The sequence below is a fragment of the Mauremys mutica genome, chromosome 1 (genome assembly GCF_020497125.1).
Source record: "Mauremys mutica isolate MM-2020 ecotype Southern chromosome 1, ASM2049712v1, whole genome shotgun sequence".
Classification (NCBI taxonomy): Eukaryota; Metazoa; Chordata; order Testudines; family Geoemydidae; genus Mauremys; species Mauremys mutica.
In genome coordinates this window covers 29,108,628-29,135,092 of record NC_059072.1, presented here as the reverse complement: position 1 = coordinate 29,135,092, position 26,465 = coordinate 29,108,628, and the positions used below count along the sequence as shown (strand labels likewise).

The 26,465-nt window shown below is 42.6% G+C and overlaps 1 protein-coding gene across 3 annotated transcripts in view; it reads left to right on the top strand.

The window, feature by feature from the left end:
- Positions 1–26,465, top strand: part of COG5 (component of oligomeric golgi complex 5) — a 308,198-nt gene that overhangs the window by 187,165 nt on the left and 94,568 nt on the right. For all 3 annotated transcript variants that reach the window (XM_045030137.1, XM_045030118.1, XM_045030126.1), the window contains 3 exons: positions 17,303–17,468; positions 19,184–19,296; positions 19,394–19,471. In XM_045030137.1, coding sequence (XP_044886072.1) covers positions 17,303–17,468; positions 19,184–19,296; positions 19,394–19,471 — 357 coding nt within the window. The remainder of the gene's footprint in view (positions 1–17,302; positions 17,469–19,183; positions 19,297–19,393; positions 19,472–26,465) is intronic.

Sequence of the window (26,465 nt, the reverse complement as noted above, 5' to 3'; positions counted from 1 at the left end):
AATCCCACCCTCCTTCTCCTCTGCTGCGGATCTGGTAGATGTGCGGTGGAGAAGGAACTGACGATGTGGTTGGTCCATCCCACCCTTTATTGCCTCAGGCGAAACCACGAGGCAATGCAAGGGCACATGCGCGAGCCGACGGACACTACTACTTAAAAAGCTGCGGCTCCGGGAGCATGGCGCATGCAGATAGGGACCACACATCTTGAAGAACTTTCAGTTACAGGTAAGTAACCTCCCCTTCCAGAAATCAGTTCCTTTGCATACAGTAACCGGTGCAGCCAGTTAGTCACTTTCTCCCTTGCTGAAAAGATATTTATAAACATCTACAAGGGAAGGGAAAAACCCTCATCATTTTGATAGAAACGTAAAAAAAATATTCAGGACATACTATTTAAAGAGTGCCCTGTCAGAAACTGGAAATTGTTATGAGTTAGAAAAAAATCAAGTTGACAGTGCCCCTTTAAAGTGTTAAGTAGCTAAGCCCCAAACTTTTGTTTTTAATTCCTCTTTAGCCATTAATTTAAAAACTTCTCTTGCCTTCAAATGGCCCAGCCCTCGCTAATTGACTGACTGTGGGATTACAGTGAGCACCTAAATGATGACACATGGGCAGAAAGCAAGCAGGCATCAGTGCCAGACAGCCACCACGTTCCCAGCCCTGTCCTCTGTTCTCCCACCTCTGTGTTTCAGTAATGGGACCTCAGCCTACAACTGCAGGGACAGGACAACAGAAGGGCAGTGGTGGCACCTTTAAACTGCTGCCTTGCTTCTATCTTCCATCAGAAAATGAGAGCTACGTCTTTAAAAGAGAAACTTAATCTCAAAATGAAATGCTAAATTGGAATTTTTTTCATACGGGCTTTAAAAATTGGTAAAGTTGTGTGGGAGGTGAGAGCAGCACTTGAGTAAGTTTGATTTGTGTCAAATTCCATCATTTCCCTATTTCATGTTAATATTTAGCAAACTGGTCTCTCCTGTGCATTCATACTCTCTGAGTTCAATTGTTAAGATACTTTTGTAATTCTTGAGCACTAGATGGCCTCTGTCTTTAAAGTTAGAAGATTCTTTTTTTTTTTTTTAAATGGTTGTCATGTTTATAGCCTTAGACTTGGTAAACTCTGGAATATTGCTTGATGTTTCATGTAATAATTCTTTACAACAATTCCTGTTGCCTTTCTGTTCCATTAGCTCTTCACCATCTGTTATGCTGATGACACTGTTACAGGGAGTAAGTGTTCTGGCAAACTTTTTAGTTGTGCTGAAAAGTCTTATCTCTTTGCTTTCTAGTGATTTGTTGTTAGTATATAATTTTCTCAACTATAATCTTTGGAGAGAGCTTCTATTGCAGTACTCCTGTTATGCTAAGGGATTGGAAATACTGACCAGAAGTTGAGATGGTGATGGGGCTTATTGCTATTTTCTTAATGTTTTTAAAGTTGGAAATAAAAAAGAAATTACCTATACCAAAAATGGTGCAAATTTCAAATGCATCCCACTAAAACTTAAAGGATTCCCCTACTGTAGATCTTATATACCAACTGTGTTTAAACTTCTAGTATTCATTCAAAAACTTGGGAAATTCAGAAACAAAACAGCTGGTTAAAAACACATTGAGATTGAAAGTGTGCTTCCATGCAGTCTAGCTAACACCTCAAAGAGATGTTCCCTTCTGTACAAGAGCTTGACAACTTAACTTTGCCCCCCAACATTTGGAAAAACATATGCAAGGATCAAAATAAAAAATTGATAATTGGAAAAAGATCCCTTGAATAGGAAATGGGATTTTTATCATCTCCTTGTAAACTGTCAATTTGACCTTTTGTAATATATTTTTTTCAAATTTTAGGGGGCAAAGTTAAGGTTGAGTGGGTAGAGTGTTAGTGAGTGATGAAGGATTATACTTTAGTGGCAAATAAGGTGGGCCCCATTAGCTGTTTATTTCCAGACATTCTGACACTTCAGTTTTTTTTATAAAGATGTGAAATCTTTCTGAAAAGAGTGTAATATTGGCTTTGGGATGTAGCTGAACTTTATTGAAATGCAATTTCATCTTCAACTTCTGTTCTATCTGCAAATAAATAATAAGCTGACAATGTACTCTGACCCAGTACCCTAAAAATTTCAGCAATTTAATAAATAATGAATTTTGTTCTCTGAAATCATGTTGACTGTCACTAATTGAGGTGGCTGACATTGTCTACCTATACCCTTGTTTGAACTCTTTAAATAGCTTTTATGATTTTGTCTAGAATCACTATTCATAGTGGTAGTGCTCTGTAATTTACTAGTGTGTCCCAAGTGTAATGATACTGGGCTGACCAATTTCAAGTCTAGAGGGATTTGCTAAAAGCGTTTTTAATTTCTAACCACATTTCTACAAATACATTAGAAGCAAGAGTAAGACCAAGGACAGGGTAGGCCAGTTACTCAGTTAGGGGGGAAAACAATAACAAAAAATGTGGAAATGGCAGAAGTGCTAAATAACATTTTTGTTTGTTTTTACCAAAAAGCTTAGTAGCGATTGGACATCTCACATAGTGAATGCCAGTAAAAATGAGGTAAGGTCCAGAAGCCAAAATAGGGAAAGAACAAGTTAAAAATTATTTGGACAAGTTAGATGTCTTCAAGTCACCAGGGCCTGATGAAATGCATCCTAGAATACTCAAAGAGCTGATTGAGGAGATGTCTGAGCCATTTGCAATTATCTATGAAAAGTCATGGAAGACAGGAGAGATTCCAGAGTACTGAAAAAGGGCAAATATAGTGCCAATCTAAAAATAGGGATATAAGAACAACCTGGGGAATTACAGACCAGTCAGTTTAACTTCAGTACCTGGAAAGATAATGGAGCAAATAATTAAGCAATCAATTTGCAAACACCTAGAAGATAATAAGGTGATAAGTAACAGTCAGCATGGATTTGTCAAGAACCAATCGGGTCAAACCAGCCTAATAGCTTTCTTTGACCAGGGAACAAGCCTTGTGGATGGGGGGGAAGCAATAGATGTGGTATATCTTGACTTTAGTAAGGCTTTTGATACTCTCTCGCATAACTTCCTCATAAAAAAACCTAGGCAAATACAACCTTGATGGTGCTACTATAAGGTGTGTGCATAACTGGTAGGAAAACCGTTCCCAGAGAGTAGTTGTCAGTGATTCACAGTCAAGCTGGAAGGGCATATCGAGTGGGGTTCTGCAGGGATAAGTTCTGGGTCTGGTTCTGTGCAATATCTTCATCAGTGATTTAGATAATGGCATAGAGATACACTTCTAAAGTTTGCGGACGGTAACAAGCTGGGAGAGGTTGAAAGTGCTTTGGAGGATAGGATTAAAATTCAAAATGATCTGAACAGACTGGAGAAATGGTCTGATGTAAATAGGATGAAATTCAATAAGAACAAATGCAAAGTACTCCACTTAGTAAGGAACAGTCAGTTGCACACATGCAAAATGGGAAATGACTACCCAGGAAGGAGTACTGCGTGAAAGGGTCTGGGGGTCATAGTGCATCACAAGCTAAATATGAGTCAAGAGTGTAACACTGTTGCAAAAGAAGCAAACATTCAGGGATGTAATAGCAGGAGTGTTTGTAAGCAAGACGCAAGAAGTAATTCTTCTACTCTACTCCACGGTGATATGGCCTCAACTGGAGTATTGTGTCCATTTCTGAGCGCCACATTTCTGGAGAGACATGGACAAATTGGAGAAAGTCAAAAGAACAGCAACAAAAAAGATTAAAGGTCTAGAAAACATGAACTATGAGGGAAGATTGAAAAAAATTGGTTTGTTTAGTCTGGAGAAGAGAAGACTGAGAGGGGATGTGATGATAGATTTCAAGTACATAAAAGGTTGTTCCGAGGAGGAGGGAGAAAAATTATTCTCCTTCATCTCTGAGAACAAGATAAGAAGCAATGGGCTTAAATTGCAGCAAGGGCGGTTTAGGTTGGACATTAGGAAAAACTTCCTGTCAGGGAAGTTAAACACTGGAATAAATTGCCTATGGAGGTTGTGGAATCTCCATCATTGGAGATTTTTAAGAGCAAACACCTGTCAAGGATGGTCTAGATAATATTTAGTCCTGCCATGAGTGCAGGGGACTAGACTATATGGCACCAGGGCTGGCACCTCTCGATATTTCTTCCAGTCCTACGATTCTATGATTCTTTCTGTATGCTTGCATTAACTTTGTCTTTACATCTTGTGCCCAAACACTCTAAAGAGATTTTAACTTTTTAATAACAGGTTTGGTTCTCTAAACACTTGAATTCTTCATCTGTTACCTCTGTGTATTAGAATTTAATTTAGAAAAAATGCTCCTTCTTTGTGTAGTCTTTAACCCTTTTGCATCATCAGTTATAATAATCTTTTATTGAGTAATGCAGTCTGCATCTAGAACATCCCAACTTCTATCCCAAAGGGGTTAGTATTTATGTTCCTTATTATCTGTCTTTATTATCTGTCTTTAGTCCCTGATTAGGATTTTTAACTAGCCTGATCATATTCATTGATAGTTGTCTAATTTGTATATATTTGTGCTTGTGTGTGTGTGTGTGTGTGTGTATGTATGTATATATATATATGTATGTATATATATATGTATGTATATATATATATATATATATAAAATAAAGTTTGTAACTCACTTGGTTCATTACTGTGAAGTGGACTGGTGCATGATACATGTGTTTTCAGAAAATGAAGCCTTTTTATGTAGCAAAAGCACTTGCTTTATTTCCAAAGGGAATGGTTCTAACATCATCATTTTTACAGCAACCTTTCTTGCAAAACTGATCTGATTATAAACCTCAGAAGTAAGTTTCTTTCCTTTCAGCTAAAAAATGATGTATTTTTGTCAGCACACCCTAATGGAAATTGACTAGTATTTGTAAGATCTGTTATCTACATAAACATGTCTTGATCAGAGGCCAATTTACTGTAATTGTTTACTTGCTATTTTTTACTCTCTTCTGTGTTCAAACTCTGCTCCTAAAGCTGGTCTGTAGATGTCTCATACTGTAGTCGATGGGTTCTCTCAACGAATTTTTTGGTTGCTAGTAAGTCTGTTTCTGTTAAAAGTGAAATTTGAATGTTTATCGCTTTTCACAGCAGCAGACTTGCTAGCTAGCTGGGAGACAGTGAAAAGTGATATTAACATAAAATATAACTTTTCACAACAGACTTACTCAGCCCTGGCATGCTGGAGGACAAATTAAGCCCTGGATAAGGAGGTGGGTAGGAAGGCAGCAGGGGCCAGGGATGATGGTGGAGGGTGAGCTGAAGGACCAGAGTCCTGCAGCCATGCGATGGTGGCCAGGGCCAATGCGGGATTGAGCCCGGGGCTGGCACCTGTCACCTCATGGCTGGGGCTGGAGCCCAAAGCCCCATGACCGGGGGACGGAGCCCACAGCTGCATGGCTGGATGTGCTCCCTCCCACCCCAGGGCTAAAGCCTCCTCCTCTGGCATTTGTGGCTCCAGAGACGGGCAGGTCCCAGTCCTTGCTGCTGACCCTGGGGGAGGGTCCACTGCTTTGCCCTCCTGTCATTGCCCAGGAGGCTGTGGCTGCATGAAGAGCCTCTGGTAGCTGCTTTCAGCCACAGTGGCTGCCTTTGAGAAAGGCTGCTGTAGTTTGAGAAACGTGCATGCGTGCATGTTGCTAGTACCTCTTTCATCCTGCTGAGACTGTCCTTCCCACAGATTTTTAACGCTGGTAACCGAAAGAAAGAAACCTCACTTTCCAATAGCTCCACTTTTATCAAATTTCTCTTTAAATATCATTTACTTAATTCTCTGTCACAAGGCAGTTGCAAGCAGAGTTGGGCAAAATTTTTAAGATGAAACTTTTTTTGCTGAAAAATGCAGGTTCAGGTTGATGAAAACATGTTGTGAATTTGTATTGAATTTGTTGAATTGTTTAGGTTGAAAAACCCACCAAACTTCTGAAAAAATGAAAACATTTCATTTTGATGTTTTTGAAATTAAATTTTACATTTTTTAATTCAAAATTACTTCATTTAGAAATTCACTTCAATTTTATAACTTTTTTAAAAAGCTCGAACATAATGAAACATTTGGTTTTGGGTTGAACAAAGCACTTTGAAAAAATTTCGTTTCAGTTTTTTGGGGGGGCAGGGGGAATCAGTTAGTGAACCAAAAAATCAGTTATTTGCACGGTTTTAGATACAAGGTGCCTATTGCTTTAGGATTTGTGTGTTGTAATATTTCACCAATGTATACTGTATATCCTTACTAATCATGCTTAGACAGATATCCAGCATTAAAATAATTAAAGACTAATCATATATGCAGTGGTGGATGAGCCACTGGTCCCCCGGGGCCTGTGCCCAGGGGTCCCCAGCCATCTGGTGCGCCCCTGGAAAAAATATACCACTGCCGGCGGAAGCCCAGAGCCCCAGTCACCAGGTGCGTGGGAGGGACGGGGGAAACCCACACACCCCAACCCCGCTCCACAGTAGCAGCACTGGGTGGGGGAAGCCCCTCCAGCAGCCCCCGACCTTGTCCCCGGCAGCAGCCATGAGATGAGGAACATCCCCCCCCCCCCCACACACACAGCAGCCCCCATCCCCGGCAGCAGCTGTGGGACAGGGGAAGCCCTCCATCCCCAGCGGCCCTAGACCCCATCCCCGGCAGAAATCACAGGACGGGAGAAGCCCGCCCCAGCGGCCCTCATCGCTGTCAGAAGCAGAGGAATGGGGGAAGCCCCCCCCAACCCTGTCCCTGGCAGAAGCCGTGGCGTAGCAGGGCAAGCCCCCTCCAGTGCCCCCTACCCGTCCCCAGCAGAAGCCACGGGGTGGCAGGGCAAGCCCCTGCGCTCAGACCGCTCTCCTGCCCTGACCCTGTTTCCCCCCAGAAGCGCGGGAGGTGGCAGGGGAAGCCCCAGCACCCAAATCCCCACAGCGGCTCTGGGACTGGAGGAGCTCTCTCCCTGCTGCAGCCCTGGGACAGTGGCGTGGGGACAGAGCTTCTCCGGTCTTGGGACTGCAGTGGGGGGTGGAGAAAGGAGCAAAAGGGGTTGCGGGGCTGCAGTGGCGGGCGGAGTGGAATGGGGAACACCCTGGGTGGAATGGGAGCGGATCCCAGGGAAGGGGCAGAAAGGGGTGGGGCCGCAGGCAGAAGAGGTTGGGAGGGGCCCACTACTTGCTCTGGGCCAGTGCCCCAGGAAACCTTAATCCTCCTCTGATCACATGCCTTGCTACCATTATTTAAACTATTCCCTAAAGTTACAAATTACTAGTCCTAGCTTTGCTGTGGTGGCCCAGAATGCATCAGCTGTTTAAGAAACCCATAGAGCTAGTTTGAAAGAGCAGAGGTAAATTGTATCTCCCCCTGCTATATATCGTGATTTTCTAAATTAGTTTAAAATAAATAAAAAGTAACTTTAAGAACCATGCCATATACAGGATGAAAGTTACAAACCCACTTGCCTGAACTCCTGTATTCCAGCTCCAGCAGGGGATCCTTGCCTCTGTGATTTTGTTTTTTGTTTTTTGGTTTTTTTTGGTTGACTTTTTTCTTTAATGTTGTCACATTATTTTTAATGGCTATGTCATTTCAGCTATCCCAGCATGAATGGAAAAAAATATAGATAAAACTACTGAAGGAAATGAAAGTTCATAGAAAACCACAAATCTTGCCAGTCATTTAGAAGAAATATTTGATGTCTGAATATAACACACATTAAAGAGAGGACGTTTTGCTGTCTGTCAGGATAATGCTCCCCTGCTATGTATCTTAATAATTAACAATGCTACTTTTAATCTACAAACCAAAAGGTCAATTTTGAATGTTTCACCACTCTGGAAGTTATTTGAGTTACTTTATAACTATATTTCTCTCACAATTTTTGGTCTCTTGCTCTTCACACTGACAAGGGCTAGGAAATCCAGTCCCTGGTTGGCTAACTGAAGTATTCAAACTCCCCTGCAGGCTGATTAAAGGAAGTGGATTGGTGGGCTCCCAAAGGAGACTACTGCTGTCATTTTTAACTGCAAAAGCCACTTGCCATAGTGAGGACTATGAAAATGAGGAGTAAACGGTGGGTAGTGAAGGTTCTTACAGTTCTCTGTAGCACTTATCTCCATAGTATCTGAATTACTGAAAAGGTAATTTAGATCCACAAGGCATTGTCCCTACTGGGAATAGAGTGGATTTTGCTTTTCACCTCTGACAAGTGCTGAAAGCACTTTTGGAATCCCCCCCCGCACTTTTTGTTAGTATTCTTTGTCTTTTGTTATAGCTGTGGCTTTAGCAAAAAAGAAAAAAAGGATCTCCTTTAAAGGTTATGTCTACACTACGGGATCACTCCGATTTTACAGAATTCGATTTTTGGAAACAGATTGTATAAAGTCAAGTGCATGCGGCCACACTAAGCACGTTAATTCGGCGGTGTGTGTCCATAGTACCAAGGCTAGCGTCGACTTCCAGAGCGTTGCACTGGGGGTAGCTATCCCATAGTTCCTGCAGTCTCCCCCACCTACTGGAATTCTGGGTTGAGATCCCAATGCCTGATGGGGCAAAAAACATTGTTGCGGGTGGTTCTGGGTACATGTCGTCAGTCCCCCCTCTCCTTCCCTTCCTCTGTGAAAGCAACGGCAGACAACCATTTTGCGCCTTTTTTCCTGGGTTACCTGTGCAGACGCCATACCACGGCAAGCATGGAGCCCGCTCAGCTCAACGCAGCAGTCATGAACATTGTAAACACCTCAAACATTATCGTGCAGTTTATACTGAACCAGAACCTGCAAAACCAGGCAAGGAGGAGGCGGCAGCACGGCAACGAGAGTGATGAGGACATGGACACAGAATTCTCTCAAACCGCAGGCCCCGGTGCTTTGGAGATCATGGTGTTAATGGGGCAGGTTCATGCAGTGGAACGCCGATTCTGGGCCTGGGAAACAAGCACAGACTGGTGGGACTGCATAGTGTTGCAAGCTGTGGGACGATTCCCAGTGGCTGCGAAACTTTCATATGCATAGGGCCACTTTCATGGAAATTTGTGACTTGCTTTCCCCTGTCCTGAAGCGCCAGAATACCAAGATGAGAGCAGCCCTCACAGATGAGAAGTGAGTGGCAATAGCCCTGTGGAAGCTTGCAACGCCCGACAGCTACCGGTCAGTCGGGAATCAATTTGGAGTGGGGGCTGCTGTGATGCAAGTAGCAAAAGCAATCACTGAGCTGCTGCTACCAAAGGTAGTGACTCTGGGACATGTGCAGGTCATATTGGATGGCTTTGCTGCAATGGGATTACCTAACTGTGGTGGGGCAATAGATGGAACCCATATCCCTATCTTGGCACCGGAGCAGCCAGTACATAAACCACAAGGGGTACTTTTTAATGGTGCTGCAAGCACTGGTGGATCACAAGGGACATTTCACCAACATCAACGTGGGATGGCCGGGAAGGGTTCATGATGCTCGCGTCTTCAGGAACACTAGTCTGTTTAAACGGCTGCAGCAAGGGATTTACTTCCCAGACCAGAAAATAACCATTGGGGATGTTGAAATGCCTATAGTTATCCTTGGAGACCCAGCCTACCCCTTAATGCCATGGGCTCATGAAGCCATACACAGGCAGCCTGGACAGTAGTGAGGAGCTGTTCAACTACAGGCTGAGCAAGTGCAGAATGGTGGTAGAATGTGCATCTGTACGTTTAAAGGGACGCTGGCGCACTTTACTGACTCGCTCAGACCTCAGCCAAACCAATATTCCCATTGTTATTGCTGCTTGCTGTGTGCTCCACAATCTCTGTGAGAGTAAGGGGGAGGCATTTATGGTGGGGTGGGAGGTTGAGGCAAATCGCCTGCCTGCTGATTGCACGCAGCCAGACACCAGGGTGATTAGAAGAGCACACCAGGAAGCGATGCACATCAGAGAAGCTTTGAAAACCAGTTTCATGACTGGCCAGGCTACGGTGTGAGAGTTCTGTTTGTTTCTCCTTGATGAAAACCTGCCCCCTTGATTGATTCATTCCCTGGAAGCCACCCACCCTCCCCCCTTTGTTCACAGGTTGCTTTCTAAGGAAATAAAGTCACTATCGTTTAAAAACCATGTATTCTTTATTAATTGATTATAAAAAGGCTGCCCTGCCCAGAAACCTTCTGCAAAAGCTTTTGGAGTACCTCCAGGAGAGCTTCATGGAGATGTCCCTGGAGGATTTCTGCTCCATCCCCAGACACGTTAACAGACTTTTCCAGTAGCTGTACTGGCCGCGAATGCATCTCAAGTCCTCAGGACAAATTAATCATTAAAAAACGTTTGCTTTTAAACCATGTTTTATATTTTCAAAATTACACTAACCAGAGGTCCCTTCTATGGCTTCATGGTACGGGATACTGCCTTGGGAGGGTTAGGAGGCTACTTCAGTCAGTCTGAGAAAAATATCCTGGCTGTTGGGGAGAATGGTGTGCTGTGTGCTCTCCGCAAGTTCGTCCTCCTCCTCCTCCTCATCTTCCCTGTCTGCAAAATCCTCAGGCATGGCTGAGATTACCCTCTCCTCGGAATCCATGGTCAGGGGTGGGGTAGTGGTTGCGGCGCCCCCTAGAATTGCATGCAGCTCAGCGTAGAAGCATGCGGTTCTGCACCTGACCGTCCATTTGCTTCTTTGGTTTTCTGGTAGGCTTGTCTGAGCTCCTTAACTTTCACGCAGCACTGTAGTGAGTCCCTATTGTGTCCTCTGTCCCTCATGCCCTTGGAGACTTTTTCAAATGTTTTGGCATTTTGTCTTTTGGAACGTAGTTCTGTTAGCATGGAATCGTCTCCCCATACAGCGATCAGATCCAGTACCTCCCGTACGGTCCATCCTGGAGCTCTTTTTCGATTCTTGGACTGCATGGTTACCTGTGCTGATGAGCTCTGCATGGTCACCTGTGCTGATCAGCTCTCCAGGCTGGGCAAACAGGAAATGAAATTCAAAAGTTCCCGGAGCTTTTCCTGTCTACCTGGCCAGTGCATCCGAGTTCAGATTGCTGTCCAGAGTGGTCACAATGGTGCACTGTGGGATAGCTCCCGGAGGCCAATACAGTCGAATTGCATCCACATTAACCCTAACTCGAACTGGCGATGTTGATTTCAGTGCTACTCCCCTCGTCGGGAAGGAGTACAGAAATTGATTTTAAGAGTCCTTTATGTCGAAGTAAATGGCTTCGTTGTGTGGACAGGTGCAGAGTTAATTTGATTTAGTGCTGCTAAATTCGACCTAAACCCGTAGTGTAGACCAGGCCAAAGAAAATTTAGTTAGTTACACCCTTCAAATTTAACATTAGAATTATGTCCTACTGTTAATCTTTACTAAGGACGGTAACATTAGGCATGAATTTGGATGCTATTATAGTTATATACTAGTTTTGAAACCAAAATAACATATTGCCAACTGGAATAGCTTTGGGAGCTACCTCTCGACCCCCCAGTCACTAGACTGGTGGACTTGTAGGAGCAGTATTCTTTGACTTTGATGGAAAGGACACAAAAATACTCTTCTCAGAATAGAATTATTCTGAGGCAGCAGTGTTGTCTGAGAAGGTAGTGTCCTGGATGGTGGCAGAAGCTGAGACGGAGGCTGAGAATTACTAAATATTGTAACTAGAGGGCTGAGTGGAGATTCTCAGCTGCAAAACGAAGGCTGGGCTGCCCCACTGTTTCTAAAAATATATTAAAAATTCCTTTCCAAGTGGTTCTCATATTTAGAATCATAATAAAAAGTGTAAAGGAGGCTTGTATTAATTGTTAAGCTGATTGCGTAAAGCCATGTTGTGATGGAAATTACATATAGTATTTCATGCAAGCAAAATTGCCTTTATGAACCAGGTGCAAAAAAGCAATTGAAATACTTCTCATCATTGCAAGTTTTAATATCAAATAACGCCATTTGATTCAAAGTATATGTCCAAAGTATTGTAAGGTGTCATTCTGGAAACTGTCCTTCAAAAGCATTTACAGTATTCTGAAAGGTTGTATCTAAAATGTATTTAGTTTCAATCACAAGAAAACATCTTAGCTTTCTAAATTAATTTAGCTCTCCCAGTTTTTGTCTTCTATTCTAGGGCTCAGTTACTATTTTCTAATATTGGTTGTCTTAAATGCTGTGGAGTTTTGCTTTGTTTGAATTATGTGTAGCTATTCTTGTTCACTACAATGGCAAGTATTTTGTTATAGATGCATTGTGGAATAATGATTTGTTATTAATTATGGATCTTGTTTTAGTTGAACTTACTTAATAAGCCACATAGGTTTTCCAGTTCTGTTTATGTGTATTGTATTATCTTTATTCCTTTTGGAGAAGGGGTGAATATTTTGCCACTTAGCTAGTAAGAGTTTGAAAGCATAAAATTTTATATACAGTATGTCAGCTGTTTTACAACTGATTACAATGAAAGCCCTCTTTCTCTGCATTCCTGCCACAGTCCTGTCTGAACAGGGTCATCTGTCTTCTTCAGAATAATAAAGACTTCAATCAAAGTCACTTGTGGAACTTAACTAAGCAAAGCAGAAAACCTTATGATGTGTGTAAATTAGTCAAGCTAAGTCTTCCTTCCCTTGGGTGAGAAGTTCCCAGAGTGTGATCCATGGAGCACTTCCTCAGAGAGCTGCCTAGTCACAGGGTGCTGGCTTTGCTCTTTCCATTTGCTGAATATGGTTTAAAAGACAGTTAAGAATTCACTACTTTCCTAATATTGCTTTCTTATGTAAGCAATTGCTGTAGTTGGCAGATGGATGTTATTTGATCATGAATGTATAGTAAAGGTGGCCAGCACCATCTTGGCTTAGAGGATAGGTGGAGGCCCATGACACAATCTCTGTTAAGATGTATTCCATACTGTGTGAAAAAGTTCATGAACCCCCCCGGTCAAAGGTAACTGTGTAAACTTAAACTATGTTTCTTAACTGTAGCAAAATCCGTCATACTTCAGTTAGTAAGCCAGAGAGGTGACTGTTTAGGTGAGTTTTTAATAAACATTATAGTTTGGCAGTCATAATGTAGTCAGCTGCTGTGTTGGCAGTTAACAAAAGAAAATAAACTGTATTCCACACTAAGGTGTGAGAGAGGTAACAGGTACAGTAGAGTTTCTGTTGTAAATTCTAGCATTTTGTTTAGGGACCTTGCAATTGACACTGCAAACAAAATTTCACCATCAGACCTGCACAGGCTTATCTCTACAGGGGAAGGAGTGACAAAATGTGGTTCTGCTCTGAAAAATGACCATAAACACATCATCATGGGGTTTCATATTTATTTTCTCCTGGCGATTCTGTGTCATCTACTTCTCTCTTAACTGTTGGCTCTGCTGTGCCACAGGAGTGAAAAACAGTAAAAATTAATTTTAGTTACTAAAGTGAACAACTGCGACTGGTATACACACGGAGCAGATTTGCTTGGTAGGTAGGTAGCTGCTATTTATACATAGTCACCCACTGATTTTGGATGCCTCAATTTTTGGATGCCCAACTTGAGACACCTTGCAGGGGCCTTGTTTTCAAAAACTTCTGAGTACCCATCCTCTGAAAATCAGGCTACTTCAGGGAATCTCAAGTTGGGCACTCAAAATCCCCAGTCACTTTTTAAAATCTGTCACCATAAAACCATTCTTTAAGGTGTGGAGTTGGCTCACAGGTTTAACTGATGGCTTCTGGGATTTTTCTGTATTCATAACTCAGCTTAACTTTAGATCAGCATGTCTACCATATTTGATATGGTGAAGCACCAAAAAGGGAGGAATAGTTTGGCTAGAAAGGGGCGTTCTTAGGTCAACTCAGGGCTTTAATTTCTGCCGTCTAACATTATTTAAGACTGTTTCAAGTGGGAGTTTTGCAGCTCTGTAGATGTTAGAGGGGTTAAAGCTTTGTGTTTATGTAGGTCAATGAAGTGAGACTTGTAAACACCTGCTTTACTGCTGCGGCATGCACATTAGGCTTTACCTTGCTACTGATGTACTACAAAATGCTGCAGCCTGTACTACTTGCATTTGTTACCTAACTTCTTGGCTACAGCAGCCATGATTTATTTTAAAGTTATAACATATTTGTAAATATTTTTAGGATAATATCCTAAATAGAATATCAGAATAGTTTATTGTTATCTGTTAGGATAAATGTCTCAGCAGAAATATAGATTAATAGTAGACCAATAGAATTATCTGTCTATTCACGTATGTTCAAATAATACAAAGAGTCCATTCTGTGTTTGGAAGTTAGAACAAGGCATTTGAAAGAACATAACCACCCTGTAACTCCAGCTGTATGGTTGTGCATGACCATGTGTTTGATGTAGATCAGCAAACCACTTCTGTAGCCAAGTTTGTACTTTGGGAATATACCTTTGTGATAGTAAAGACATTGGCAAAAGTTGGGCTGCTTTTTTTGCTTAAAGAGATCCACAAACACTTGGAAGCTATGCCTAATGGGTTCTCATTTTTTGCCCTCCTTTTTTTCCCCAAAGCAAAACTTGTTGGCAGTGGGAAGTCTGCAAGACTGTTTTCCAGCTTCCATTGAATAATGTATCTATGCTAAACACTGTAATTCTGAGATGTATATGCCAGTCTGCTAGTGTAATTGTTGTTTATTTTCCTTGCCCTCCAACATTTCTCTCTGTCTCTCTCCACAATACAATTGTTCCCAAGAGAGACTCTAGTTTTTGTACTTTTCATGCTTAAACCTAGAAACTAGCTATGCATAAAAAGTAAAATTCTCTTAGGATTAATGATGCACCAGCTGTGTGTTCTGAACCCTCGTGGGGAAAATAAAATATGGAGTGCTTTTTGAGGAGGAAAAAGAGTGCTGTGTGAAGCAAATGAATGAAAAAAATGATTTTAGTATATTATTTTCGGGGCTTGAATATTTTACCTAACTCCCGCTACGCAGGATAAAACACCTGTGTGAAATACCTATGTGGCCATGACTCCCCAAGGCCACACACCCTGCAGTTTAAAGGAATAAGACAGCTGTGTACTGTTTGTTGGACTTTTTACTTAATTGTAACATTGTCAATCAAGTTTTTATTTTATACCGTTTTTAAATGTAATATAGTGCAAATGGCTGGTTAAACACTTATTTATACTTTCATTCCATATAAAGAAGCTCTTTGCTCTAGGTGGTCTTTGATGTATTTAAAAAACTAGACTACTTCAGTAGTTCTGTCCTCTGCCTCCCAATAACTAATATATACCATACCCAGCAGCTAAAAAGTATTACAGATCTTTGCAGTTTCCTGCCAGAGCCTACCCAAATAGAGATAATTATCTTATTCCTTGAATAATATATTAAATGAATAGTATTTAAACCAGCTATAGAACAAGTTTAATATTACAAAAATTGTTGAATCACTAGTAAAATTAATCAAATAACCTATTCACCAAATACTATTCAGTCTTACTTACTATCACTCCCTTCTTTTCCTTTCTATCTTTAGTCCATTTAGTCCTATTAAAGATCAGTGACTTTTCCTTAGTAACGTTCAGTGTCTATTTCATTCTCATTCTCACTCTTTCCCTTTCCATTTATTGTATTCTCTACCCTCCGTTATATTTTCTCTTTGTTCTCCCCCTGCCTCCAATATCTGTCTATATGTATTTGCTATGCTTCATTTTTCTTATTTTTCCACCAATCTTTCATTTTCTCCTGCTCACTCACCCACCCCCTCAAACCCACCCACGTATAAGGCTTGGAAATTTTACCACACATCTAATTGTCAGAGGACTAATCCTACTAGCTACAAACCCATGAAGATATGGGGATTCCCTGTTCATGGTCAATGCTTCTCTCCCCTCCTCCCTTTCCTTCCCTCTCCCCCATTGCTGGGGCCTCAGCTCTAGGAGTAATTTGACATTAAAATCTCAGCTTTTGTTTTTCAAAATTATGGTTCCAGCCCTCCTGGTTGTGATGAAATAGTCAGCCACATTTTCAAGGTTATCTTCTTTAGTGATGTCTGCCTGGGTCAGCAGGCACCTGAAACAATAGCTCTGAGAGGGATGAACGGCACCATTCATTTCATTGGAGTCTGAATTTTGAAACTCATTCCTCTGGATGTGTCTGTGCAGGGAGCTCCTCACTGCTACCACCCCATCATCCTTTGTTCAGTTGGGTGGTGGTTGAGTCTCCCTCCTCCTCTGGGACAGAAGATGACAGTGATCTTGGGAAGGGGTGATCCAGCCTGCCCAAAGAGGAGTGGTTGTGGTCTCCTAGATGACTGCTCTTACGTGGCCTTACCACTGCCATTCCAAGAAGGGACAGGGGTAGGGCCAAGTCGCATGGGGCCACATGGGGGTGTGTCCTGAGCCTTGAATGTCCTCAGTCCAGCCCTGGGCACTGGGAATATATAGAATGGAAGGGAACTATTTTTGGATCCACTTCCCACTAGTGGGTATCTATGAATGGAGGAAGGGAGAAGCAGCATTGTGTGTGGGGGAGGCTGTCTCCAGTACTCTACCCTTCCCAAAGACTCCACTTTTTTGTTCTCCGTCCTGAGCTGAATAGCTCCAGTACCTGCCTTGGCTGCAGGGGTTTTTATCAGTTTTATTCCTAACCAAAGAATTCTGAAGCACAGCAGTGACACTGAAAATACTATGGTTGGTTTTCACACTCTTGTATTTAGGGAAAGCTCTGAACATCAACAGAGGCACTGGAGCTGTCTGTCTGCAGACTTAGGAAGATAGCATGGCATTAGTTCACACTCAGTTCATATTTGTAAACTTATTGTCAAAATCATAAGAGCTAGAAACTTCATTTTTAAAAATGAAAGCTTAGCTTTTTTAATTCATAGGTGAATATCATCAATGTAAGCTCCCTACTTGCCCTGGGTGAGTGGAGGAGTAGATTTTTTCAATCCCTGATAATGTTTAATCAACAGTTTGACAGTTAAAAGACAGAAGTGTAACAGATACTGTACATGAAAACTACAGTATTACTAACTGTCTCATAACTGGAGATAGCAGAGATACAGCAATACTCAATATTATACAGTAATTTTCATATGCAAGAACTATTGGATCTGTAACTGGTAGCCTGCCATAATCATCACTGTTTTCATCTTCTCCTTTCTCCTCTTCTCCCTCTGATTCTGCCCTATGTATAACTCATTGAGTAGTGAGATAGTAACATCAAAGTAAATCAACCTTTTCCCCTTTTCCTCCTCTTTCCTGTTCCCCTGTAAGAAGACCAATCTCCTGATGAGAAATGAAATGAGCCAGCAAACTCTAGAACGTTAACTTTAATATTGAAATAACATCTCATCATGGATAAATAAAACCATTATACAGTTAGAGATTACCATTTTCCCCTTATCTCCCTAGAATCCTACTCAAGTGGGAACAGCGCTTCAGGTTTTCCACAACCTTGGAACTTTGAAGGATACCATTTCTAATGTAGTGGATGGGTACTGTGCATCTCTAGAGGAGAACATCAACAGTGCTTTGGATATCAAAGTTTTGACTCAGCCGTCCCAGACAGTTACAAGAGGTACAGTATTGGCATGCTATTTAATTTACAGCATAACAGTCTCTGGTCATTTGGCAGAATTGCATTGTGCTCAGTCATGTGGGAGAAAAATGCTTAGAATTCTTAGGAATTCATCATGAAAACCATTAAGGTTTCTTGGAATCTGATTCTACTTTACTTGCGTTCGTGAGAGGACCACAGAGAGACTGGTATATTACTTGTAAGCAGTGCAACAAATCAGACCAATGTATTCAAACACTTTTGTCAAATGGGAATATCTCAAAGTAGTGTTTCCAACTTGGGGGATCACTGCATCATTAACCTTAGTTCCCCTTATTTTTAAGCTATGGTACCATGGAGCATTGAAGAACACAAATGCAAAACAGATTTAGATGTCAGATTTTAATTTGAAGCCTCTACAACACAGTTTGGGATTAGAATTTTGTGTTGGAACCATAATAATGGCATATGGCTTCTCAAGAAAGATGAAGGCTGCTTAATGGTGTTTCCTTCAGTTAAAAAGAATGTCTTATTTTTGTAATTCTAATACCCTTAGGCAAAAGCGTTCAGGTGAGTGCCTATATCCCTGACAGCAACCAGTTGTCCCACGTCACCCTACCAGTACATCTTACAACCGTGGAGAAGTACATTGTGTGGCAAAGTTCCTCCTCTCCTCTAGTAGGTCCTGCGCTTATTGGCGGATTTCCTCCCCTCAGTGGTCTTCCCCTTGGATGAAACCCACAGTCTGGATCACCTCCTCCTATGTCTGATTAGGAGTAGCGAGGCTTGGGGGGAACCTGGGCCCGCCCTCTACTCCGGGTTCCAGCCCAGGGCCCTGTGAATTGCAGCAGTCTCTATAGTGCTACTTGTAACCGCTGCTTGACTGCTACAGCTCCCTGGGCTACTTCCCCATAGCCTCCTTCCAACACCTTTCTTATCCTCACCATAGGATCCTCCTGGTGTCTGATACTGCTTGATTGTATGGTGTTTCCTCAATCCTAAAGTAGTACACCCTCTCAGTTCTTAGTTCCTTGTGTCTCTGGCTCCTAGCTCCTCATATGCCCTTCCTTCCTCTGGCTCCTCCTCCTTGACTGGAGTGAGCTCCCCCTTTTTATACCAGGTGCCCTGATTAGCCTGCCCTGATCGGCTGCAGGTGCTCCAATCAATGTAGCTCTCTCCGGTGCCTTCTAGAAAGTTCTTAATTGGCCCCAGGTGCCCTGATTAGCCTACCCTGATTGGCTGCAGGTGCTCCAATCAATGTAGCTCTCTCTGGTGCCTTCTAGAAAGTTCTTAATTGGTCCCAGGTGCCTTAATTACCCTGGAGCAACTGCCATTTTGGTTCCCATGGTACTAGGGATTTGCTTAGCCTGGGGCTAACATACCTGTTCCTGAGTACTTTCCTGTAGCCATCCGGCCTTGCTCCATCACAATTGGCTTTGTGTTTCTGCTGAGATGAGAAGCAGTGAAGTAGTTAATAATGCTGACATTTAAAATATCCTCACTAGGCTTCAGAGTTAATACTTGATTGAGATGATTGAGGCTGTTCACACCTCTCAAAGCTGTTGTTTCAAGCTGTCTGTGACTGCTCAACACTTCTGAAAATCAGGCCACTTCTTTAGGTGCCTATAGATGGATTTTTATGTTTTAACCTCATTTAGGCACTCACAGCTGACAATGTTGGTCTAGATTTTTAAATTCTGAAATGGATTGATATGTTGCCTTCAAAATATGTTTAGGTGGCCCTGGCCGAGCTGTTATGCCAACACCAGGAAACGCTGCAGCCTTCCGAGCAGCCCTCTGGACAAACATGGAGAAACTTATGGATCAGATCTGTGCAGCCTGTGCACAGGTATTCAGTCCCTATATTTCCTCTTCTACATTAGTGCAATTTTTGCATATACCACATTAGAAAACCTAAATTATCTTTGAAACAAATTCTCTTACAGGTGCAGCACTTGCAAAAAGTACTGACAAAGAAGAGAGACCCTGTTTCACATATCTGTTTCATTGAGGAAATAGTTAAGGTAAAGTTTTCATTTAGCTGAATAAGTTCTTACAAAGACAGCGAGTGGTTCTGTTAAGGAAAATGTGATGAGAGGAGCCTTTCAGTTACAGTTTTAGAGTTCAGTAATGAGACAGTGGTGAAAGTCAGACTAGCATAGAAAAGTGCATTTATGGACTGTTTGTGATCTGTGGGGTATATTTGTAGGACATAGACATCTTCTTGTAATAATTGCGTTTGTTTTCTTTAAAAGAACCGATAAGACACCATTGTCAGTTTTTATTAGTGATCATTATTGTCATTCCATAATATACTGTGTAGTTTGGGTAATTAATGTTGTGCATTAGTTTTCATAGGAAAATATGTCTTCATGTGGTATCTAGTGTTCTCAGCCATCTGTTTCTCTACTTTTTGGCAATTTCGTTTCTGAAAAAATAATCACGGCTGTTTTTTTCCTTTCAAAGGCCCAGATATGAATACCTATTCTTGTCCATTCGTTTGTATTGTTTTCTATTCTTATTTGGAATAATTTGATTAATGGTCTCCTTCAGGGCTAGGAACAGCAATATTGAAGCCATTTTGTCTGAGTTAGTAAATGAGAAACAACAAAAACAAAAGAAGTTTTAGGGTCTGTTTTTATGCAGACATCTCCTTTTCTATGCATATGGCTGGATTATTAATTCACAGAGATTTAATTTTTGAAATGGTTTTGGGAAACTATTCATATGTAAATTTTTCTCAGCAGTAAAATCAAATAATAAAGCTTGAACACAGTGAACTTACTTGTCTATTACTTAAGCCCACTCTGAAATACATGGAGTATAGCATTGTCCCATGGCCAGAAACTTTGAAATATCTCCTTGAGAGGAAATGACTGGAGTTTTTTTTTCTTTTTCTTTTTCTTTTTCTTTTTTTTTAAACCCAAAGAAGTGGATAAGCTTTAGGTAAATGTCTCTGCATACCAAAAACTTGCTCTTGCAAAAATTATCCATTGCCCTTTGGGCTTCACAAACTGTCTCTGCAATAGGCCAACCTCTTAAAAGAGGAAAATGACCCTTCAAACAAATGGAGCAATCCTGCACACTGGGAAGTTGTGGAGCAGTTTGGATGTGAGGAGAACTCATGTAAATGAGCTTTCCATCTTCCATATGTAGCAACTCCCTCTCCTGGATCCATCCCCAGTGACCCTCATTACTTTTGAGGAGTGGCTGTTGGATCGGGAGGGGACTTTCCCAGTCATCCGAGGAGGCTTAGGGAAAGGGGGTTGGGCAGGGAGCGAGAGAGAGAGACTGGGAAGTCTTCTTTATCTCACTGTTTAACTAAAGAATACCCAAGTGAAAGGAATTTTGTAGGCTTAAATTAGGTAAAGACTGGCTAGTAAATGAAATACTGTGGTCTAATCCATAAAGTGCTGAGCCTCTGTTCCGAGGTACTGAACACCCTCCCCTCCCATTAATTTCATAATGTGGGACTGAGCCTATGGTGCTAGAATGAATTTTATAGATAATATATATTTGTTTCTCCATGGTTATCTTCTTCTCAATTAGTGACCTCTTCAGTAAATTATGAGATCAGCATAGAGGAGTATAAAACAAAGCTGGACAGTTCTTACTCTGGGAATGAGATAGCTAATACAGTATCAGGTCTTCTTGCAACTCTTCATCCTGCATAGTATGATGCTGCTTTACTTCTTCCTTTCTCAGGTTGATACCATACACTACAGTGCTTTTCTTAGCCATTATCATGGTAACGCCCAGTGTGAGGTCTACAGGAAAAAGTACTGTGCAGCATCATGTGGTGAGCGTAGGCAACAAAGCCACACAAATCAGTGTTGATGGTGTTCATCCAAAAGCAGTCAAGTACTAGTCACAGCTAAAATTTGGGAAGCCATGTAAATCCACTCAGTTTGAGCTGTACAGACAGCTGTCTGGGGGAGCAAGAACTACGATGTGCATTGCCAGTAAGAAATAATCGCAGCACCGACTCATGAAAACTGTATATCTCATACTAATCCAAGCCACCACCAGTTCACAGTTGGCATTACCATCTTCAAGTCCTCTGAAAAAGGCTGTAGAGAGGGGAGAGAAGGTTGGATGTTCTTTGTGTTCAGTTTCATTAGTAAACTGAGCTAAACAATTAAACAAGCTAAATGTAATAGCATTATACCCATTTTCTAAGGCAGCATGCCCACACCAGATGATATGAAGATGACATTCCACTCTGCATTCTGTGTACTAATTACAATTAGTGATGTCAACATCATTATTAGTCATCTTCTGTGGCAGCTGCACTACCACTTTGCCTGTCCACCTGCTTTCTTGTTCTAACCATGGCAATATAGGCGCCAGCCAAAGAAACATGAGAGAAGTGACCCAGGCCTTGATAAACACATGCCCTTTAATAATAAATAAACTGGTTGCTTTTTGGTTCATTACCTTCCTCCATCTACATACGTAGACTTAAAAATGACAAATAATAATATTGAAACTAAGGGTGAACTGAGTTTATTTACCTGCCAAGATATTCTTTCAGTGATTTAGATGTGTGTTGATGAACAGTATCAAGAGAAATTCAGAAACTTGATGGGTTAATCTCAGGCTTTTCAGGCAAAAGAATGAAAAACTTATTTTACATGTTATTGTTTTGATATGTATTAGTAATTTTTATTTTAAAACTGATGAGTTTAAACATTAAAATTACAAATAGATTTTGAAATAATTTAATTTGTTGTGCTTGTTCTCTTAATGATTCTGTTCTTTATAATGATTTTGTGTTTATTTAAAAAATAGATTTGATTCATCTTTAAAGAACTTGTAGGTGACTTCAACTGTTCTACCCTATTTCTTTCCCCTTTCAATAGCTAGTGACTAATCCTGCTGCTATGGAAGCCAATAGCTAAGCTTCAGAGTAGCAGCCGTGTTAGTCTGTATCAGCAAAAAGAACAGGAGTACTTGTGGCACCTTAAAGACTAACCAATTTATTTTAGCATGAGCTTTCGTGAGCTCATGCTAAAATAAATTTGTTAGTCTTTAAGGTGCCACAAATAGCTAAGCTAATATTGATTTCAGTATCTGGCTATCTTTTTATGAGAGCCCATTCCCTAATTGTATAGGTAAGACTCTGATTGAGTTCCTTGTGATACAGAGTTGAAACTGAACTCTGATCTTCACATGCAGTAGATCCTCCACGCCCACACACATTTCAGTTAGTGGCATTACAAAGTGAAAAGCAGTTCTAACAGCATGACAAAACATTTTGTGTTTTTGGCAATTGTGATTGGCGGAGACACGTGAGATGGGGCTCCCTCCATTCAGACAGGAGGGAGCTAATGACAGAACACTCCATGAGCAGCTCTTCTTTCCTCCCTTTGGTCTGCTAGTGCCCAGATTTGTTAACAGTCCAATAAGACTGCAAAAGCCATCATTCCCCCAGACTTTTGGGGAAGAGGGTGGGCGGAGGGCTGAAGCGGTTTATTATTATTTTATTTTATTTTATTGATTGGAGCACTGGACTGGGATTCAGGAGACTTGGGTTCTATTCCCAGCTCTCACTGGCATGCTGAGTGACCTTTGGCAGATCACTTCCCCTCTGTGTGCCATAGTTTCTCCATTTGTAATGTGGGGATAATGATACTGACCACCTTCATTAACCACTTCAAGATAAACTGATTAAAAGTGCCACATAAAAGCTATTCTTTTGCATGTTGTGGAACACTTGTTGGAGATTTTTGCCTTAGCAGTATCCATAGGATCAGCAGTGGCGCCCTCTGGAGTGCTGCACTCATGCATTGGTATATTAGGCGCCGCTGGCCCTACACCCTCTCAGTTCCTTCTTACCGCCCGTGATGGTTGGGTTCTCCTTTCCCCTTGCTTTGCAAGCGGATAGCATTTTTTCCTCTCACCTCTTCACTATTGTTCTTTGTATATACTTGTTTACAGTAGTTAGTGAGTAAGTAGGTGTTAAGTGTTAGTAGTTAGTAAAGTTAGAGTCCTGGCAGGGGACTTATCCCGGAACGGGACATGCCCCCGTTCCCAGGTTTTAAGCCCTGTTTTGCCTATAACAGGCCTATGCGTTATCAGCATTATCTCTGAACTACACCCTGCAATTCTCAGCCATCCCTCCCTTCCACCCCTCCTTCACCGTCCCTCTTCAAGGACCCTTCTCACGAGCAACTCCTTGTTCAGGAAGTTGACAGCCTTCTGAAGCTGGGGGCAGTGGAGGAGGTCCCTCGGGAAATGAGGGGGAAAGGATTCTACTCCTGTTATTTCCTAATCCCGAAAGCAAAAGGGGTCCTAAGACCCATTCTGGAACTGCAGTGCCTCAACAAATATCTCAAGAAGTTGAAGTTCCACATGGTCTCCCTGGCTTCCTTCATTCCCGCCCTGGATCCAGTAGACTGGTACGCTGCTCTTGACTTGAAAGACGCTTATTTTCATATTTCCATCTTTCAAGGACACAAAGGGTTCTTCAGTTTTTTGGTGGGCCAGTATCATTTCCAATTCACGGTGCTGTCCTTTGGTGTCTTGTTGGCCCCGTGGGTGTTCACAAAGTGCCAGTAGCCACTTATCTAAGGTGTCCAGGTCTATCCGTATCTCGACCACTGGCTCATTAAGGGCAGATCTCGGGATCGGGTGCAGAGGAGCCTCAATCTGTTGTGTTCTGTCACGACCTGGGCCTATTAATAAATGAAAAGAAATAAACCCTCATACCAGTGCAACAGATAGAGTTCATAGGGGCAGTCTTTGATACCATGTGGGCCAGAGCTTTCCTTCCGGAGGCCCGTTTCCAAGCCATGTTGGGCTTGATCTCGCATATAAGGGACCACCCGCTCACCACCGCCCGCACTTGCCTGAGTTTGTTAGGCCACATGGCAGCATGTACTCACATGGTCCGTCATGCCTGCTCCATCTCTGGCCACTGCAAGTGTGGTTGGCATCAGTCCACACAAGCAAGGCGGAGCCAGGTCGTCAGCCCTTTGCCAGGAAGCTCTCTGGCTCTGGGACTTCTGTGTGCGGCACGCCATTTATCTCATGGCTGTGCACCTCCCCAGACCAGGAACATGTTAGCAAATCATCTCAGCAGATCCTTCTCATCTCACCAAGAATGGCCATTCCATCTGGGTGTGGTCAATGTGATCTTCCACAAGTGAGGAACTCTCCGAGTGGACTTGTTCGCGTCTTGTCAGAACAGGAAATGCCATGTGTTCTGCTCAATTCGGGGGATCAAGAGAGGCTCCCTGTCAGACACCTTTTTACTCCTCCAGTCGGGGGCTCTGATGTACATATTCCCGCTGGTGCCATTAATCCACAGGGTTCTAATGAAGATCAAACAAGACAAGGCAAAGGTAATCCTGAAAGCTCTGGCTTGGCCTCGCCAGCACTAGTTCGGCGTTCTGTTGGACCTCTCGGTGGTGACCACACTGCAGCTGACGCTCTGGCTGGATCTGCTGTCTCAGACCATGGCAGTCTTCTGCACCCAAGCTTGGCAGTGAGTGCTGAACCCGACAGCTTGGCTGCTGCGTGGTTGAATGTACAAGAGCAGGAGTGCCCTGCCCGTGTCCAGCAGGTCCTGTTGGGCAGCAGGAAGCCCTCCACCAGGGTTACCTACCTGGCCAAGTGGAAACGATTCACGTGCTGGGCCTTGGACCAGGATATTTGGCTCGAGCAGGCCTCGCTGCAGTTGATCCTGGACTACCTTCTGCATCTCAAGCTCCAGGTCTTTTCTCTTTCATCAGTTAATGTAAGTTTGGCTGCTATTTCAGCCTTTCACCCTCCATTCTAGGACAGGTTGATCTTTGCTCATGACATGACAGTCTGGTTTTTGAAAGGTCTGGAATGACTCTATCCCCATATCTGGGATCCAGTCCCTCCTGGGACCTGAATCTTGTGCTGGCGCAGCTCATGGGCCCCCACTTCGAGCCCTTGGCTTCCTGTTCCCTTCTTCTACTCTCCTGGAAGATCTCATTCTTAGTGGTGATAACGTCTGCCCTCAGGGTCTCTGAAATTAGGGCACTAACCTCGGAGCCGCCATATACGGCATTTTTCAAAGACAAGGTCCAGCTGAGTCCGCACCCAGCTTTTCTGCCCAAGATTGTTTCACAGTTTCATATGAACCAGGACATATTCTTGCCCATCTTCTTCCCAAAGCCTCATGAGTCAGAGGAGGAGCGTAGATTACACTCTCTGGACATCAGGAGAGCACTGGCCTTTTACATTGAAAGGACTAAGTCATTCCAGAAGTTGACACAGTTATTTGTCGTGGTGTTAGACAGGATGAAAGATCTTTTGGTGTCTGCCCAGAGAATTTCATCATGGATTACCGCCTGCATCTGGTTTTGTTATAAGCAGGCAAAAGTACCTCCACCGGCGATTGTAGCCATCCACTCGACTAAGGTGCAAGCCTTGGCAGCAGCCTTCCTAGCCCAACTGCCAATTCAAGATATCTGCAGGACCACTACCTGGTCATCCATTCACATATTCACATCTCATTATGCCCTTACCCAGTAAGCTTGAGACGATGCTGGCTTCGGTAGAGTAGTGTTGCAAGCCGCACGGCTGTGAACTCTGACCCCACCTCCATGGATATTGCTTGTGAGTCACCTAGAATGGATCGAAGCAAAAAAAAACACTTGTAGAAAAAAAATGGTTACCTACCTTTCATAACTGTTGTTCTTCTTCGAGTGGTTGTTCATATCCATTCAAAGTAGGTGTGTGCGCGCCGCGTGCACGCCAGCCGGAAGATTTTCCCCTAGCAGCATCTATAGGGTCGGCCCTGGCGCCCCCTGGAGTGGCGCCACTACGATGACCTATAAAGGGGCCCGCCGACCCTCCACCCCCTCAGTTCCTTCTTACCGCTGGTGACGGCTAGCTGGAACGTCTCTTGCGCATAGCAAGTTAGCAGTGTCCTATCCTTGTGTATAGTCCGTGTATATAGTTGCGTTATAGTTAGTTTACTTAGATTATTGTATATAGTTCTTTGTAGTTGGGGAGTGTCCCCCCCCCCAAGTCTTCGTCACC